This window comes from Dendropsophus ebraccatus, chromosome 7 (assembly GCF_027789765.1).
Source record: "Dendropsophus ebraccatus isolate aDenEbr1 chromosome 7, aDenEbr1.pat, whole genome shotgun sequence".
Taxonomy (NCBI): Eukaryota; Metazoa; Chordata; class Amphibia; order Anura; family Hylidae; genus Dendropsophus; species Dendropsophus ebraccatus.
Genome location: NC_091460.1, coordinates 36613084 through 36626589, shown reverse-complemented (window position 1 = coordinate 36626589; position 13506 = coordinate 36613084). Strand labels below are relative to the sequence as shown.

The following is a 13506-nucleotide window of genomic DNA, read 5'->3' as shown; positions in this document are numbered from 1 at the left end:
TTCTGTGTTTATATTCTGTTCCTAGCTTTGGCTTCAAAAATCTGTCAGACAAATCTCCCTATGTAAATGCACCATAACTGCTGGGACCCATCACCAATTACAAATATAAAGGTATCTTGCTATTACAGGGAATGGAGCGTGAGCAGTATTCTCAGCCTCCGCTCCATTCACTCTCTGCCAAGCTGACTGCCCACACACAGCTCAGAGTAAAACAAATAAAAAATAGACAAAGGGCATATAAGTAGAATTGTACTGACCCCTAGAATATGAACACATGTACCATGGCAGTTTTACTCTATGGTGAAATCAGTACCAAATTTATCACCCTTTAAAAATGCACAACTGTTTTTTTTTTTCCTTTCAATTTAGCCATAGAAATATTTTTTTTCTGGCTTTGTAATACATGCTATGGTAAAATACAGGATGCCTGCAAAAAGTTCCATGTTGGGAGTTGTAGTTTTGCAACAGCCGGAGAGCCGCAGGTTGAAGACCACCAGTCTATATGATTCCTATAACAGAAGCGAATACGGATGCACATGTGTTTGTGCTACTAACATACACTCCTTCCCTGTGCACCACGACTCAATAAAACCATTGTTCTACTGTGTCAGATCCCAAAGAGGAGAGAATACTTATTATAATGGACGGGACTAAACTGTTCATGGGAGATAATGGCGGAAGGTAAAACATGTTAAATTTTTTTTTTAATGTGTTAAAAGAATTTAAAAAAGAATAAAAGCAATACTAGTACATATCTGATAAAGATAAAACTGTGAATTAAATACTTTATACATGTATTAGTTAAAATATGAATGTAGAAATCATCTTCTGGCATAAGATGAGATTCATAAACCAGGCCAGCATAATCATTTCCTAATATAAAAGGTGCCACAGTGCTATGTACTATTGGTCAGCACATTCTGTACTACACAGAATGGATGAGCTCAAACAACCCCCAGGAATGCCACTTTCTGCCATGTCTATATATTCCCCTTAGTGTTTTTCCTATAAAGACAATTCATTACCTATTGATGAGATGTCTTATGAAGGGGCTCCTAAGAGCAGGGCTACTCAATGCACCTTGCTTGAGTGAAGCAGTGGTCAAGTATGGACAGTAAGGGTAGGTTCACACGTACATGATCTGCTGCAGATTTCATGGCCCAGATTTGATTTGCTTTGAATCTGCAACTTCAAATCTTCTGCAGATCCTGTAGGTGTGAATGCACCCTAACACTTCATTTAAACTCTACAGAAGTGCCCAGCACATTGGTCAGCAGCCCCATAGAGTCTAGTGGACTGTCAGAGTGCATAGTTGTCTGCGGCTGCTTTCAATCAAGGCACTTGGACCCCCGTTCTTATAATCAATGGGGGTCCCAACAGTCAGGATCCCACTGATCAGACACTTATCTATCCTGTGAAAAGGGGACAAGTTATCATTATTAAAAAAAAGTCCCTTTAAAGTGTTACTGTAATTTAAATTAACATGTCAGACAGATAGGTCAGGGTCTCCAAGAGCCAAACCTTTGTTACACTCATGCTTTACTCACTGGCTGGCCATCTGATTTAATTCATTTCAGGAGATGGGAGTCTATAAGTCTATGCAGCCCTTCTTCTGCACTGTCGGATACGGAATTAAACGCTTAAAGCAAGTCTCAGCAGGGTGACCTGAACCAATCTTAGCATTTTTTGACATTTCTGTATGAAAGGAACCCTCTCTGTAAACGGGTCTCTTCATTAGAGACAGAGAATAAACTTAGGGTCTGTTTACACAGAAACATTATCTGACAGATTATCTGCCAAAGATTTGAAGCCAAAGCCAGAAATGGATTTGAAAGGAGGAGAAATCTCAGGCTTTCCTTTATGACTTAATCTCTGTTTAGTCCATTCCTGGCTTTGGGTATGTGCACACTGCTTAAAACAGACAGAAACTGTAATCCATCGCTCGCGCCAGCTCGCAGACATCGGTGGGGGCGTCTCCGCCCGTGTCATAAACTCCATTCTATTCACGGGCGGATTCCTTCCTTCGTCCAAAGAATGAACTTGATCATTCTTTGGACGGAGGAAAGAATGGAGTCTTTGACACGGGCGGAGACGCGCAAGCAATGGATTACGCGACTGAGTTTACGTCTGTTTTAAGCAGTGTGCACAAACCCATAAACTTCAAATCTTTGCCAGATAATCTTTCTGTGTAAATGGACCCTAAGGGTGAGCCATCAATGTTCAATTCATACAGGTGTGGCCACAGATAACTTAGCCTAAACTTCATTGGGGGTCCCAGTGGAGGTCTTACCACAAAATCATTGACGCAAATTTCATTGGGGGGGAGGGGGGCCGCGAAACCCTGGTATAGCCAATAATTGCATCAATAACTACGAGGTGTGACTATCTATCCTGGACTCCAGATTCTGCACAATGCTCCTTAGAAGCTCTTCATTCTGGAAGAAGTAAACATAAAGTTCTTTTTCCAATTTCTCAAACTTGCTTGACTGTAAAATCTTCTGCTTCACCCGCACATCTTCCAGAACCTCTAATAAAATCTGATTTAACTTGTCCAGATGTAAATTTAGTTGCTGAAAACTGGAGGAGAGCTCCTGAAAAAGAAGAATAGATCATTATCGTCAAAGAATTATTACACATCAGCCTGCCACAATACGCAGAGAACATTTATGATAACTGACCCACTTGACCCTTTTAAAGGACAACTCCGTACAAAAACTATTTTTTAATATGTTATTACATAAGCAAAGTTAGATAAATTCCTAATAGCACTATATGTGCATTTCCATATTTTGTGTATATTTCTCTCAATTTACTCGATCAGGCAGGATTCAATTTCTCTAAAAAAAAAAATGTGACGTCACGACTCCCCAGGATCCAGCAAGGGGTGCAGCACAAGTAGAAATTACATGCAATGGCCATTCCTGTGCTTTTCTACCCAAAATTCAGCTACCTGCCCCCCCAGCTTGCCCCCAACCTCCCCCCTGCCTTAACAGAAACCCATAGTGCAATCATCCCCCAAACACCTCCCCGCCTCCCCCCCAACCCCATCAGTAGTCCTGTCCAGTGTAGTGGACAACCCAAAGCTTGCTCCCCGCCCTGACAGGAGCCCCTATTCCTTGCATTAGCCCCCCAAACAGCAGCTAGCTGAATTTTGGGTAGAAAAGTACAGGAATGGCCATTACATGTAATTTCTACATATACTGCTTCCCCTGCTGGATTCCGCAGGTATAGACTGGGGAGTCGTGACGTCACTTTTTTTATTTTTTTTAGAGAAATTTAAGCCTGCCTGATTTACTAAATAGAGGGAAATAGCACTATATGTGCATTTCCTATAATTAGTCTACATTATTAAAAAATAGTTTTTGTCCGGAGTTCTCCTTTAAACTAACAGCGGGAGAGTGTAGCCAGCTCACCGCTCCCTTGACACCTCTGCGCACAATCAGCCCCTCCAAGGCTTGTACAATGCAGGTCCAAGACAAAGAATAGGATCAGCGCTGATGAAGTTTGAAGAGTTCTTTGTTGAAACTAGAGATAAGCAAACCTCAAGCATGCTCGAGTCCATCCGAACCCGATCGTTCGGTATTTGATTAGCGGAGGCTGCTGAAGTTGGATATAGCTCTAAGGTTGTCTGAAAAACATGGATACAGATAATGACTATATCTATGTTTTCCACATAGCCTTAGGGCTTTATCCAACTTCAGCAGCCACCGCTAATCAAATGCCAAATGATTGGGTTCGGATGGACTCGAGCATGCTCCAGGTTCGCTCATCTCTAGTTGAAACCCATAAAACCAATGTGTGGATCACAATGAGAGTCCCAGTCTTGGCCAACGTGTTTCTGTTTCAGAAACGGGTTAGCCTGGACTGGAAGTACACTGGAAACTTTATCAGCATGGATCCTATTCTCTGTCTTTGATCCCTTTAAACCAAGTTTTAAATCTATTCATCACAGACAGTGGAAATAGCTGAGGAAACCCCCGCCCCTCTATGACGCGGCTCCATTGATTCTAACGGAGCCGCATCATAGAGGGGCCCCCCGCCCCTCCGTTCCTCCCACTGGGGGCAGCCCGCCTCCTGTGCTTCAGCCCCGGCCCGGTACCCATGGATAGAATGGCGCCGTACACAAGAACCAGGCCACGGTTCAAAAAAATGGACCACGGCACCGGCTTACCTGCGCCAATCTATCCGTGGGTCATGTTAAAGCGAATGTACCTGATGGTACATTCGCTTTAAGTTCTCTGTGCGTTCCTTTGCTAAACTGTCCCTAGATAGTCCAGAATATAACAAGCACTCACCGGGGGGTTTAACAGGAGTTCACTTCCATCCGCATACATACTGTCTTGTAATGTCTTCAGATTGGATTCAAGCTTTGACATAAAAAGGGATTGTTCTTGTTGAGAAACGGCTAGCTGGTCCTGCACAGACTGGGTATCCAGGGATAACTTCTGGGCCACCGATTCTAAAGTGCTGTATGTTCTGAAGAGTTTCTGAGTGTTGTCTCCATCCAGAAGCTGGAACAGTCTGAAAGCATAAAATACATTATACATAAAGTTACTTTCTTAGAACAGAACGCATGTACGGATCTGACAGACTGTAAACAGTAACCATAGCACAAATCCATTTATAGGAGGTCTACGAGCATAAAGCTATGCTGCATAGCTCCATATATCGGCTTCCACTAGGAAAGGCCCTAGTGTAAATGCACCATAATGCGGGTGTACATACTACCGCTACAATATTAATTCTTCTGCTGTTAAAGTGTAACTGTCATTTAAATGTCACTTTTCAGAAATCAATATTAAGTATCAATAGTACAAGTGATTTAAAAAAAAACTTTGTAATAGGTTTTAGGTCCTTCTGTATTTAACAAGCTGTTTTCCTACCTCCCCCCTCACTTCAGAAAAAGCAGGGTTTTAGCATCCATTATGCTCTATGGAGAGGGGAGGGGTTGAGGGGGATGAGTGAAAACAAAGGGGAGAAAAGTCATCCCTGCACAGCACAACATCCTACAATCTTATCTCACCAAGTTCCCAGACCTGCACTGACCTTTCTGACCTGTGACCAGACAGTCTGCAAACTGCAGAGCTGTTTCTCTCCTCTTCCTGCTCACTCATCCCCCTCGGCCACTCCCCCCTCCTTAGGTTATAATGGACTCAGCAAACCTGTCTTCACTTTGCTCTTCTGTAATGAAGATGTGTTTGCCTGATATTGAACAGATAAGAAGTGAAGGGGGGGGGGGGGAGGCTGGAAAACAGTTTTTGAGTACAGAAAGAGGCTTTTTTGCCTAATAAAACCTATTACAGAGTGTCTTAAAATCGCTTGTACTATTGATTTCTGCACAAATGTTTTAGATGACAGTTACACTTTAATGTAGACTTAGGTCTCATTCACACTTCCCATTTTTTCCGCTTTTCTGTAATTGAGGGTCTGTAATTTGTCTGTAATTGCTGGACTAAGTTGCAAGCATCACGTGTGAGTGAAACACACAGTCACTCTCAATATTGGAGATACTGTGCAGCTGACATCGCATGCGGGCATAATTTTGCACACACACGATGGTGGAGACTTGGACACCCCCAAGTCTCGGAATCCTTACTTCAGCTGTCTTCTGCTCACTGGACAACCCTTTTAAAGAAGAACCAAACTGAGGACATTAGAGGGGTGGTGTCTGAAGTACGGGGCTATGGTTTTCTAACCCTGGATAACTCCTTTAAAGGGGTTGTCCAGTGAAAATCTTTTTCTTTCAAATCAACTGGTGTCAGAAAGTTATAAACATTTGTAATTTACTTCTATTAAAAAATCTCAAGTCTTCCCATACTTATTAGCTGCTGCATGTCCTGCAGAAAATGTTTTATTTTCTGTCTGATACACTGGTCTCTGCTGACATCTCTGGCCGAGACAGGAACTGTCCAGAGCAGGAGAGGTTGTCTATAGGGATTAATAGAAAACCGCAAGAGAATTCATATGTTTCAGCAGAAAGCACTGTGTCAGACTGAAAATAAAACAACATTTCCTGCAGGATTTTTTAATAGAGGTAAATTACAAATCTATATAACTTTGTAATATCATTTGATTTGAAAAAAAAAAAAAAAGATTTTCACTGGACAACCCCTTTAAGGCTCTAAATCTATATAGTCTGGAGGAAAGAATGGAAATGGGGGACATGATCGAAACCTTTGTATATGTTAAAGGACAAAATAAGGTTCAGGGGGTACAATCTTAGATTAGTTGGGGGAAACATCAGAAGCAATATGAGTAAATATTACTTTATTTAAAGAGTAGTAGATACTTGGAACAAACTCCCAGCAGGTGTGGTAGGTACATTTACAGTAAGGGCCCTATTCCACTGAACGATTATCGTTCAGATTATCGTTAAATCGTTCAAATCTAAACGATAATCGTTCGGTTGAAATGCAGTTGACGATTAACGACCGAACGAGAAATCGTTGATCGCTTTATGAGGCCTGGACCTATTTTTACCGTTGCTCGTTCGCATTGAATAAGACGTTGTTCGGTCATTCGCAGTAGATACGAACGCAATAGCGAATAGCGCAACGCAATAGCGAAGAAAAAACTATCGCAAATACGATCATAAGTAACGATTATCGTTCCATGGAAATGAGTGAACGTTTTCAGGTCTTTCGTAATAGCGGTCGTTTGAGATCGTTAATCGTTAACGATTATGCGAATGATAATCGTCCGGTGGAATAGGGCCCTAACTGATTGTAATCCTGCCTGGTATAAACATATATCTATCCTAAGATAATAATAAGAGAAATAATAAACTGGCAGCATAGATGGACCAGCTGGTCTTTTTCTGCCGATAATTTTCTATGAAGGAATAAAATATCTTTATCTCAAGGTAACTACTAAAAAAAAAAAGTTAAAATCCTTTTCCAATGTCAAAGTTTCCATAGCCTTTAACTTAGAGCATCAAGTAAACCTATGGTGGACTTAGTTCCTTTACTAGAGTCATGGAAGGCTCTAGTTGCCCTTGTAATATGGCTGCTATAATGTGCTCCCCTAGCTGCATCCTGTAAAAGTGGCCGTACATCTTCAGTAGCTGTCAATTGGCCAATGTCTCTCTCTCCTGATCTACCTATACCCCTGATCCTTCAGCAAAGCCAATAGCATACTTACTGTTAGGATATACCATAACTTTACTATCACCTTCTGAGATGGGAATATTCCACTGAACTTATGGACTACCTATGTCATATAAAATTACAGGGGACTTCCCAAGTATTGTAAAACATATGACCCCTGTTGCCCATAGGGGAATTCTAAGGCCGCATGGAGGGCATGGTGTGATTTTGCAGTGACGCACCAGCGACCATGTGTTGTTGTGTAACCCTACAGGTGAAGGGGAAATTGTTAGAGCTTTTTGGCCATCTTACCCATGGGTGGCCTGATCTCTAGAATCAAGGTTGGTCCTCGGCTTGTTTGAAGCCAACAAGGAAGTGTCAGACATCATCAGAGATCTTGCCTCCAGTCTTTCGGCACTTTGTCTCAGCTCCTGTATTAAGGCTTCCAGCTGACGGTTCACAACTCTTTGTTTCCTCAACTCCAGCTCAAAGCCTAGCTGTAAGAGCTCGAAGGAGGCCTTCTGCTTCATGAGATGATCGCACACCAGGTCCTGCCTGGATAGGTATACGTTGTGGCGGGCGATCTGCATATCATAGTCTCCTTTAACAATGGGCATGTTCAATAGCTGAGCGCTCTCTCGGACTAGGGCTGGAAGAGTCTCCTTTTTAATGGATTCTATGTGGTCTTCAATCTGCGCTGTCTCATCCTTTAAGCTGGATATTCTCACTATCAGCTTGTCTTTCTGAACAGCCTTTATAATGAAAGAAACAGGGTTTTAATCAGTATGTATAGACTACATGTAATTAAGAAAGAACCTCATTGCCGATAAAATACAGATAACATTCAGCAGCCAGAAGCGGTGGTCTGTCATTAAGGGGGCTATTACACAGGCAGCCTGATCAATACTGTAAATGAGAGCGCTCTGCTAGATCGCCACTCGTTTACTCAGCCTATTACGATAATTATTTGGCAAGGGCTGCACAGACATCATTAGCAATGTCCGTGCAGCCTTTGCCTAAACGGTTTACATCACCTGTTCACACTCCAGATCTTCTCCTGTGCTCTGCTTTCTCCCCGGTCCTAAACACTGCAACTTCAGAGCAGCCCGTCAAAGCCGACAGGCCACTCAGCCAATCATTGGCCGGAACCGCCGCGGCCAGTGATTGTCTGATCGGTCTGTCGGCTGAGACAGGCCACCCTGCAGCGTGCAGGACCGGGGAGGAAGCAGAGCACAGGAGAAGATCTGGAGTGTGGACATCATCTGTCAGGTTAGAGTCAGCCAGCATTTCTAATGTGTGTTTATCAAAATTCCTTTGAGAAAACTTGACCTTGCTCCCCTATATCTCAACAGCAAACCCTGAGAAACAGCAGAAGCAAGGAGGACATTATAAAGTAGTACTAAGCACTGTAAGCTGTGGATTCAACAATTGACTGGGATATAACACTTATTAGTAGAGATGAGTGAACCTGGAGCATGCTCGAGTCCATCCGAACCTGATCGTTTGGCATTTGATTAGCGGTGGCTGCTGAACTTGGATAAAGCCCTAAGGCTATGTGGAAAACATGGATATAGTCATTGGCTGTATCCATGTTTTCCAGACAACCTTAGAGCTTTATCCAAGTTCAGCAGCCCCAGCTAATCAAATACCGAACGTTGGGGTTCAGATGGACTCAAACCCGAACCCGGTTCGCTCATCTCTACTTATTAGAGGCTTTAACAGCTTTCCTGTCCATCCCTGCCTCATTCTGCAGCTCCCTCCTCCCCAGGCATGTATAGGCAGCTATAATCAAATCCAGGGGTAGGGAACCTCGGCTCTCCAGCTGTTGCAAAACTACAACTCCCATCATGCCTGAACTTTGGCTGCCCAGGCATGATAGGAGTTGTAGTTTTGCATCAGTTGGAGAGCCAAGGTTCCCCCACCCCGACCTTATCCCTCAGTAAGCTGATCTGTCTCCAGGCAGAGTGCAGGAGTTTTATAGAATGAATGAATATGTTTTGGAGCAGAAAAGGAACCTGATAAGTAGGCATTTTTCTCTGATAAGGTATATTACAAAGTTTCTATTGTATAATGGATTCATACAAGATCTGTTGAAGCAAGAAATTGCCCCCTGGCCCTGCCTCTACAAAAATTTCAAGGATCCCCACTAGGTTTTGGAACCTGGTTGGTTATGTAACCATCTACCTAGACTGGCATCTTGTATAATGAAGGATGGCTCCCCAATATCTGCGGACATGATGCTTGTCATAGATATAACGTATATAAATGGTATAATAATCTTACCTTACTCTGCACTGCATTGGCCTCTACCCACTGTAGACCAGCCTTTATACTTGAATTCTTGGCCTTGGTCTCTATTAGCTTGTGTTTCGCACTGATGTAAGCCAACTGGAGTCTCATCATTTCTTTGCACTTTTCCTCCAGCGCAGGATCATCACGGACGTCTCCATCCAGGCGCATGAGCTCAAAGTCTTCAACTGTTCCCTCTATGCACCTAGACAAGCCCTCAAAGAAATGCTCTTTAGTAAACTGTGTGAGTGCAGCGGTGCTTTGTTCTTCACATGATAAGTATTTATCTAGGAGAACCTGGAATAAGAAGATGGCGGGTGTTGTTGAGGCCTGACCCTTTTCTTGTGGGCTGTAGAAGGACATGAGCTTCTCAATGCCGTCGACCACTGTCTGGAGCTCGTGATTCAGCTTGGTACTAGTCACCTGCAGGTTGCTCAAGGTTTCGCTTAAGGCCTTGGCGTCGTTGTCTTCTTTATCTTTCAGCTTCAGACAGGAGTGGATATTGGTAGACGCCATCATTTGAATCCTATTCCGCCTCTGTAGGTGCAGCCCTCGTAGTTTCTGCAGGTTGTGAAGCTCTTCCTCCAGCTTCTCCACCGCCACCTCCTCCAGAGCCGAGGCCTTAGAGCCGGACGCCTTCACCGTCTTCATCACCTCCTCTAAGCCCTTCTCATCAAGCAGAGCTTTTCCAGACGCCTTTAATTCATTGAAAGCCTGCAGTTTCTCCTCCGATACCACGTTTTGCTCGGTGACGTTGGCACAAAACCAGTCCAGGAAAGATTTGGCATCTGTGGTTTCGAACAACCAGTCAAAGTCTTCTCCATCCAACTTAGAGGCTTTAGGATAGCCTAGCTTCCGTAATGTCTGAACAAGACGATCTCCACTACTCATGGCTGCCTCTGTACGAATGCTAAAACACATGAAAGAACGGATAAATCAGGAGGAAATTACTAATATTGTTTCCCCATTTCTTTTGCTGGGACCCTTCTTTAGAAAAATAATATGGAAGGGACTTAGAATGAAGATATTAAAGGGGTTGTTCACTAAAATATTTTCACATCAACTGGTGCCAGAAAGTGTCAGAAATTTGTAATTTAATTCTATTGAAAAATCTCATGTCTTCCAATACTTATCAGCTGCTGCATGCTCTGCAGGAAGTGGAGTATTCTTTTAAAGGGGTTGTCCAGCGAAATTCCTTTTCTTTCAAATCAACCGGTGTCAGAAAGTTATATAGATTTGTAATTTACTTCCCATACTTATCAGCTGCTGTATGTCCTGCAGGAAGTGTTGTTTATTTACATTCAGAAACAGTGCTCTCTGCTGACATCTCTGGCCATGTCAGGATCTGTCCATAGCAGTAGCAAAATCCTCATAAAAACCTCTACTGCACTCCAGTCTGGGAAAAATAACACTTCCTGCAGGATATACAGCAGCTGATAAGTACTGGAAGAATTGAGATTTTTTTTTTTTTTTTTAACAAAAGTAAATTGCAAATCTCTGACCCTTTCTGTCACCAATGAAAAAAATAATTAAATAATTGGTGAACGACCCCTTTAATCATGAACTGACCCCCACTGGCAAGAAAAATGTAAAGTTTCGATTGATGGGGGTTCACTGCTAAGACCCCAAGCGATCAGGAGAATGAGTGCAGAGCAGCCAGTGATCTCTGTCCAGGAATGATGGGGATTGTAGTTCTACAACATCTGGAAGGCCACAGGTTATTCTCCCTCAGTCTAAATTAAAGGCAATGGCCATGTTGGTCATCTGGTATTGTAAAACTACAATTCCCATCATGCCTGGAGAGCCAAAGCTAACGCTTTGGCTGTCCAGGCATGATGGGAATTGTAGTTTTGCAACAGAAAGTGGTTTACAAGTTTGACACCTGAGCCCATGTTGCAGCTGTCATTGATATACCATAATACGGCCACATTACAGCAGTCTGAATGCAGCCATAGAATATAAATTGTGCGGCTGGGCACTCTATATACAGAAACGCGTATTTACCATCTCAACCAATCAAATTATCAATGTTTCGCACAGCAACCAATCATAGTGCAGCTTAGATAATGAAAGCAGCAACCTCATTGGTTAATAGAGAACGCAGGAACCCATTGGTTGCCACGGGCAACTTTCCCCTTCCCCACCTGCAGCGTAAATATCTGACTGCACAAAGCATTCTGGGACTTGTAGTTTAGCCCGCGCGTTATGACACAGCTACGAATGTCACTACTGTTAGAGTCTGCCGTCCGTACATAATATGACACTATACGTACTGTCTCTTCTGTCTTTATTTTTCCCGCTGTTTGTTCCGTACCACTTCATCCGGGTGACGTAACGGCAATGAACTACGGAGCGCTGCAGAGACCAAACGCTATTAACTGGGAGAAAACGCGCCCGCTGTGAGGCAGTTTCATATAGAGTGCGTGACCATCTACTGTCCACAGGGGGCAGCAGCGCGACGTGTTAGATAGAGTGATACGCAGTAAATATATGTACTGAACAGTAGTGGTCGGGAGGGGGCGCTGGTGACGCGCGGAACCCGCTTTCCCGCCCTCTGTTTATACGTCGTTTTAAAAGAGGGTCGTAGTTCTAAGGAGAAAGTGGAGGAGGTGTGGTGATAGCTGTCATCTATGGAGGGTGGGAGAGCTGCTGACCTTATGGGGCTGTTATACCTCACCCATAGAATACAGACATAACGTGGGCAGGCTACATTACATTACATCATGCACTGGGGGGGCGGGGGGCACTGCCCTATATTAACCCCAGTCCCTCAAAATAACTATGGACTCCCTAACAAGAGACCTGATCAAATACAGATCCCAGACAGATGCCTCCATGTATAAACCCTCCAAGATATATACAAAGCACCTAAAAAGTACAGTCAAGACCCCTCCCCTAAAAGTATAGAGACCCCACAAGACAAGACCCCCTAAAATAGATCCCAGACAGATGCCTCCATGTATAAACAATCCAAGATATATACAAAGCACCTAAAAAGTACAGTCAAGACCCCTCCCCTAAAAGTATAGAGACCCCACAAGACCCCCTAAATAGATCCCAGACAGATGCCTCCATGTATAAACAATCCAAGATATATACAAAGCACCTAAAAAGTACAGTCAAGACCCCTCCCCTAAAAGTATAGAGACCCCACAAGACCCCCTAAATAGATCCCAGACAGATGCCTCCCTGTATAAACAATCCAGGATAAATACTGAGCGCCTAAAAAATACAGACAGGACCCCCTCCGCTGAAAAAAAAGAGACCCTTGAGGCTGCCTGGAAAACATGGATGCAACCATAGGACATAGGCTATATCCATGTATTCCAGCACTCTCTAGGGCTGCATCCAACTTTTTCAGCCACCAGAAATCAAATGCTGTACGCTCGGGTTCGGATGGACCCCAGCATGCTGCTCAAGGTGCGCTCATCTCTAGTTATAAACTTCACAATACTCCCAATATAGTTTTGTTGCTTGTTTTATTTTTTAAATAATGCTTTGAAATGACCCCTATAACTGATTATTTTAATTGACTTAAAATGTACCTTTTTAAAAAAAAAAAAATGATCGAGAGAACAACACTAAGGAGGACATTTATGAATGGTCCGCCCGAGGCGTACGCCAGGGAGAAGGTGCAGATTCGCCCCTTCTCCCTGGCGTACACCTGCCATATGCCCCGCTCGCCTGATGGGCGGTCTGGGGGAGCTTTGGGGGACATGACAAGGTAGGGAGGAGGTGTGGCCTCCTCCCGCGCCTCATTTATCATGATTTACGCCTGCTCACAGGCGTAAATCATGATCATAATCTACACCTGCTGGAAGCGCAGGTTCGGCACCCGGCCGGCCGGATTCACTGTGCCTTTTAGTAAATCCTGCCAGGGGAAAGGGGCGGGGCCTTATATGAGACTGGCGTACTTGTATCCCGGTCTTCATAAATCCCCCCCTAAGTGCGTCCACTCTGTGTAAGAAAGAGTCGGGCTCCATAGGCTTACATTATGGATAGTGGACGTGCTTAGCGTGGTCTTCTCCCAGCTGGACCGATCAAAACTTTGACATGTGTCTATGACAAACCATCAATTGAGAAGTCCAACAGCACCAGTCACAAATGTGTGAGAACGGCCTTTGCAAGGGTA

At 43.6% G+C, this 13506-nt stretch overlaps 2 protein-coding genes across 8 annotated transcripts in view; one reads left to right on the top strand and one right to left on the bottom strand.

Moving 5' to 3' along the window:
* Window positions 1-744: 744 nt before the first annotated feature.
* HAUS3 (HAUS augmin like complex subunit 3) lies at window positions 745-11816 on the bottom strand. 2 transcript variants are annotated; one of them, XM_069977314.1, is made up of 5 exons: window positions 11648-11816; window positions 9369-10284; window positions 7398-7837; window positions 4296-4521; window positions 745-2591 (listed from the first exon to the last, which is right to left on the bottom strand). In XM_069977314.1, exons 2-5 carry the CDS (start codon window positions 10263-10265, stop codon window positions 2370-2372), a joined length of 1785 nt encoding a protein of 594 aa, XP_069833415.1. In that variant the 5' UTR covers window positions 10266-10284; window positions 11648-11816; the 3' UTR covers window positions 745-2369. The 2 variants fall into 2 exon arrangements, with proteins under 2 accessions (XP_069833415.1, XP_069833416.1); XM_069977315.1 differs by lacking the exon at window positions 11648-11816 and adding an exon at window positions 11379-11424.
* POLN (DNA polymerase nu) overlaps window positions 11476-13506 on the top strand; it is a 118743-nt gene continuing 116712 nt past the window's right edge. For 3 of the 6 annotated variants that reach the window (XM_069977312.1, XM_069977313.1, XM_069977305.1), the window contains exon 1: window positions 11815-11983. The gene's annotated coding sequence lies outside the window, so the exon portion shown is untranslated. The other 3 variants (XM_069977308.1, XM_069977307.1, XM_069977306.1) reach the window with 3 other exon arrangements.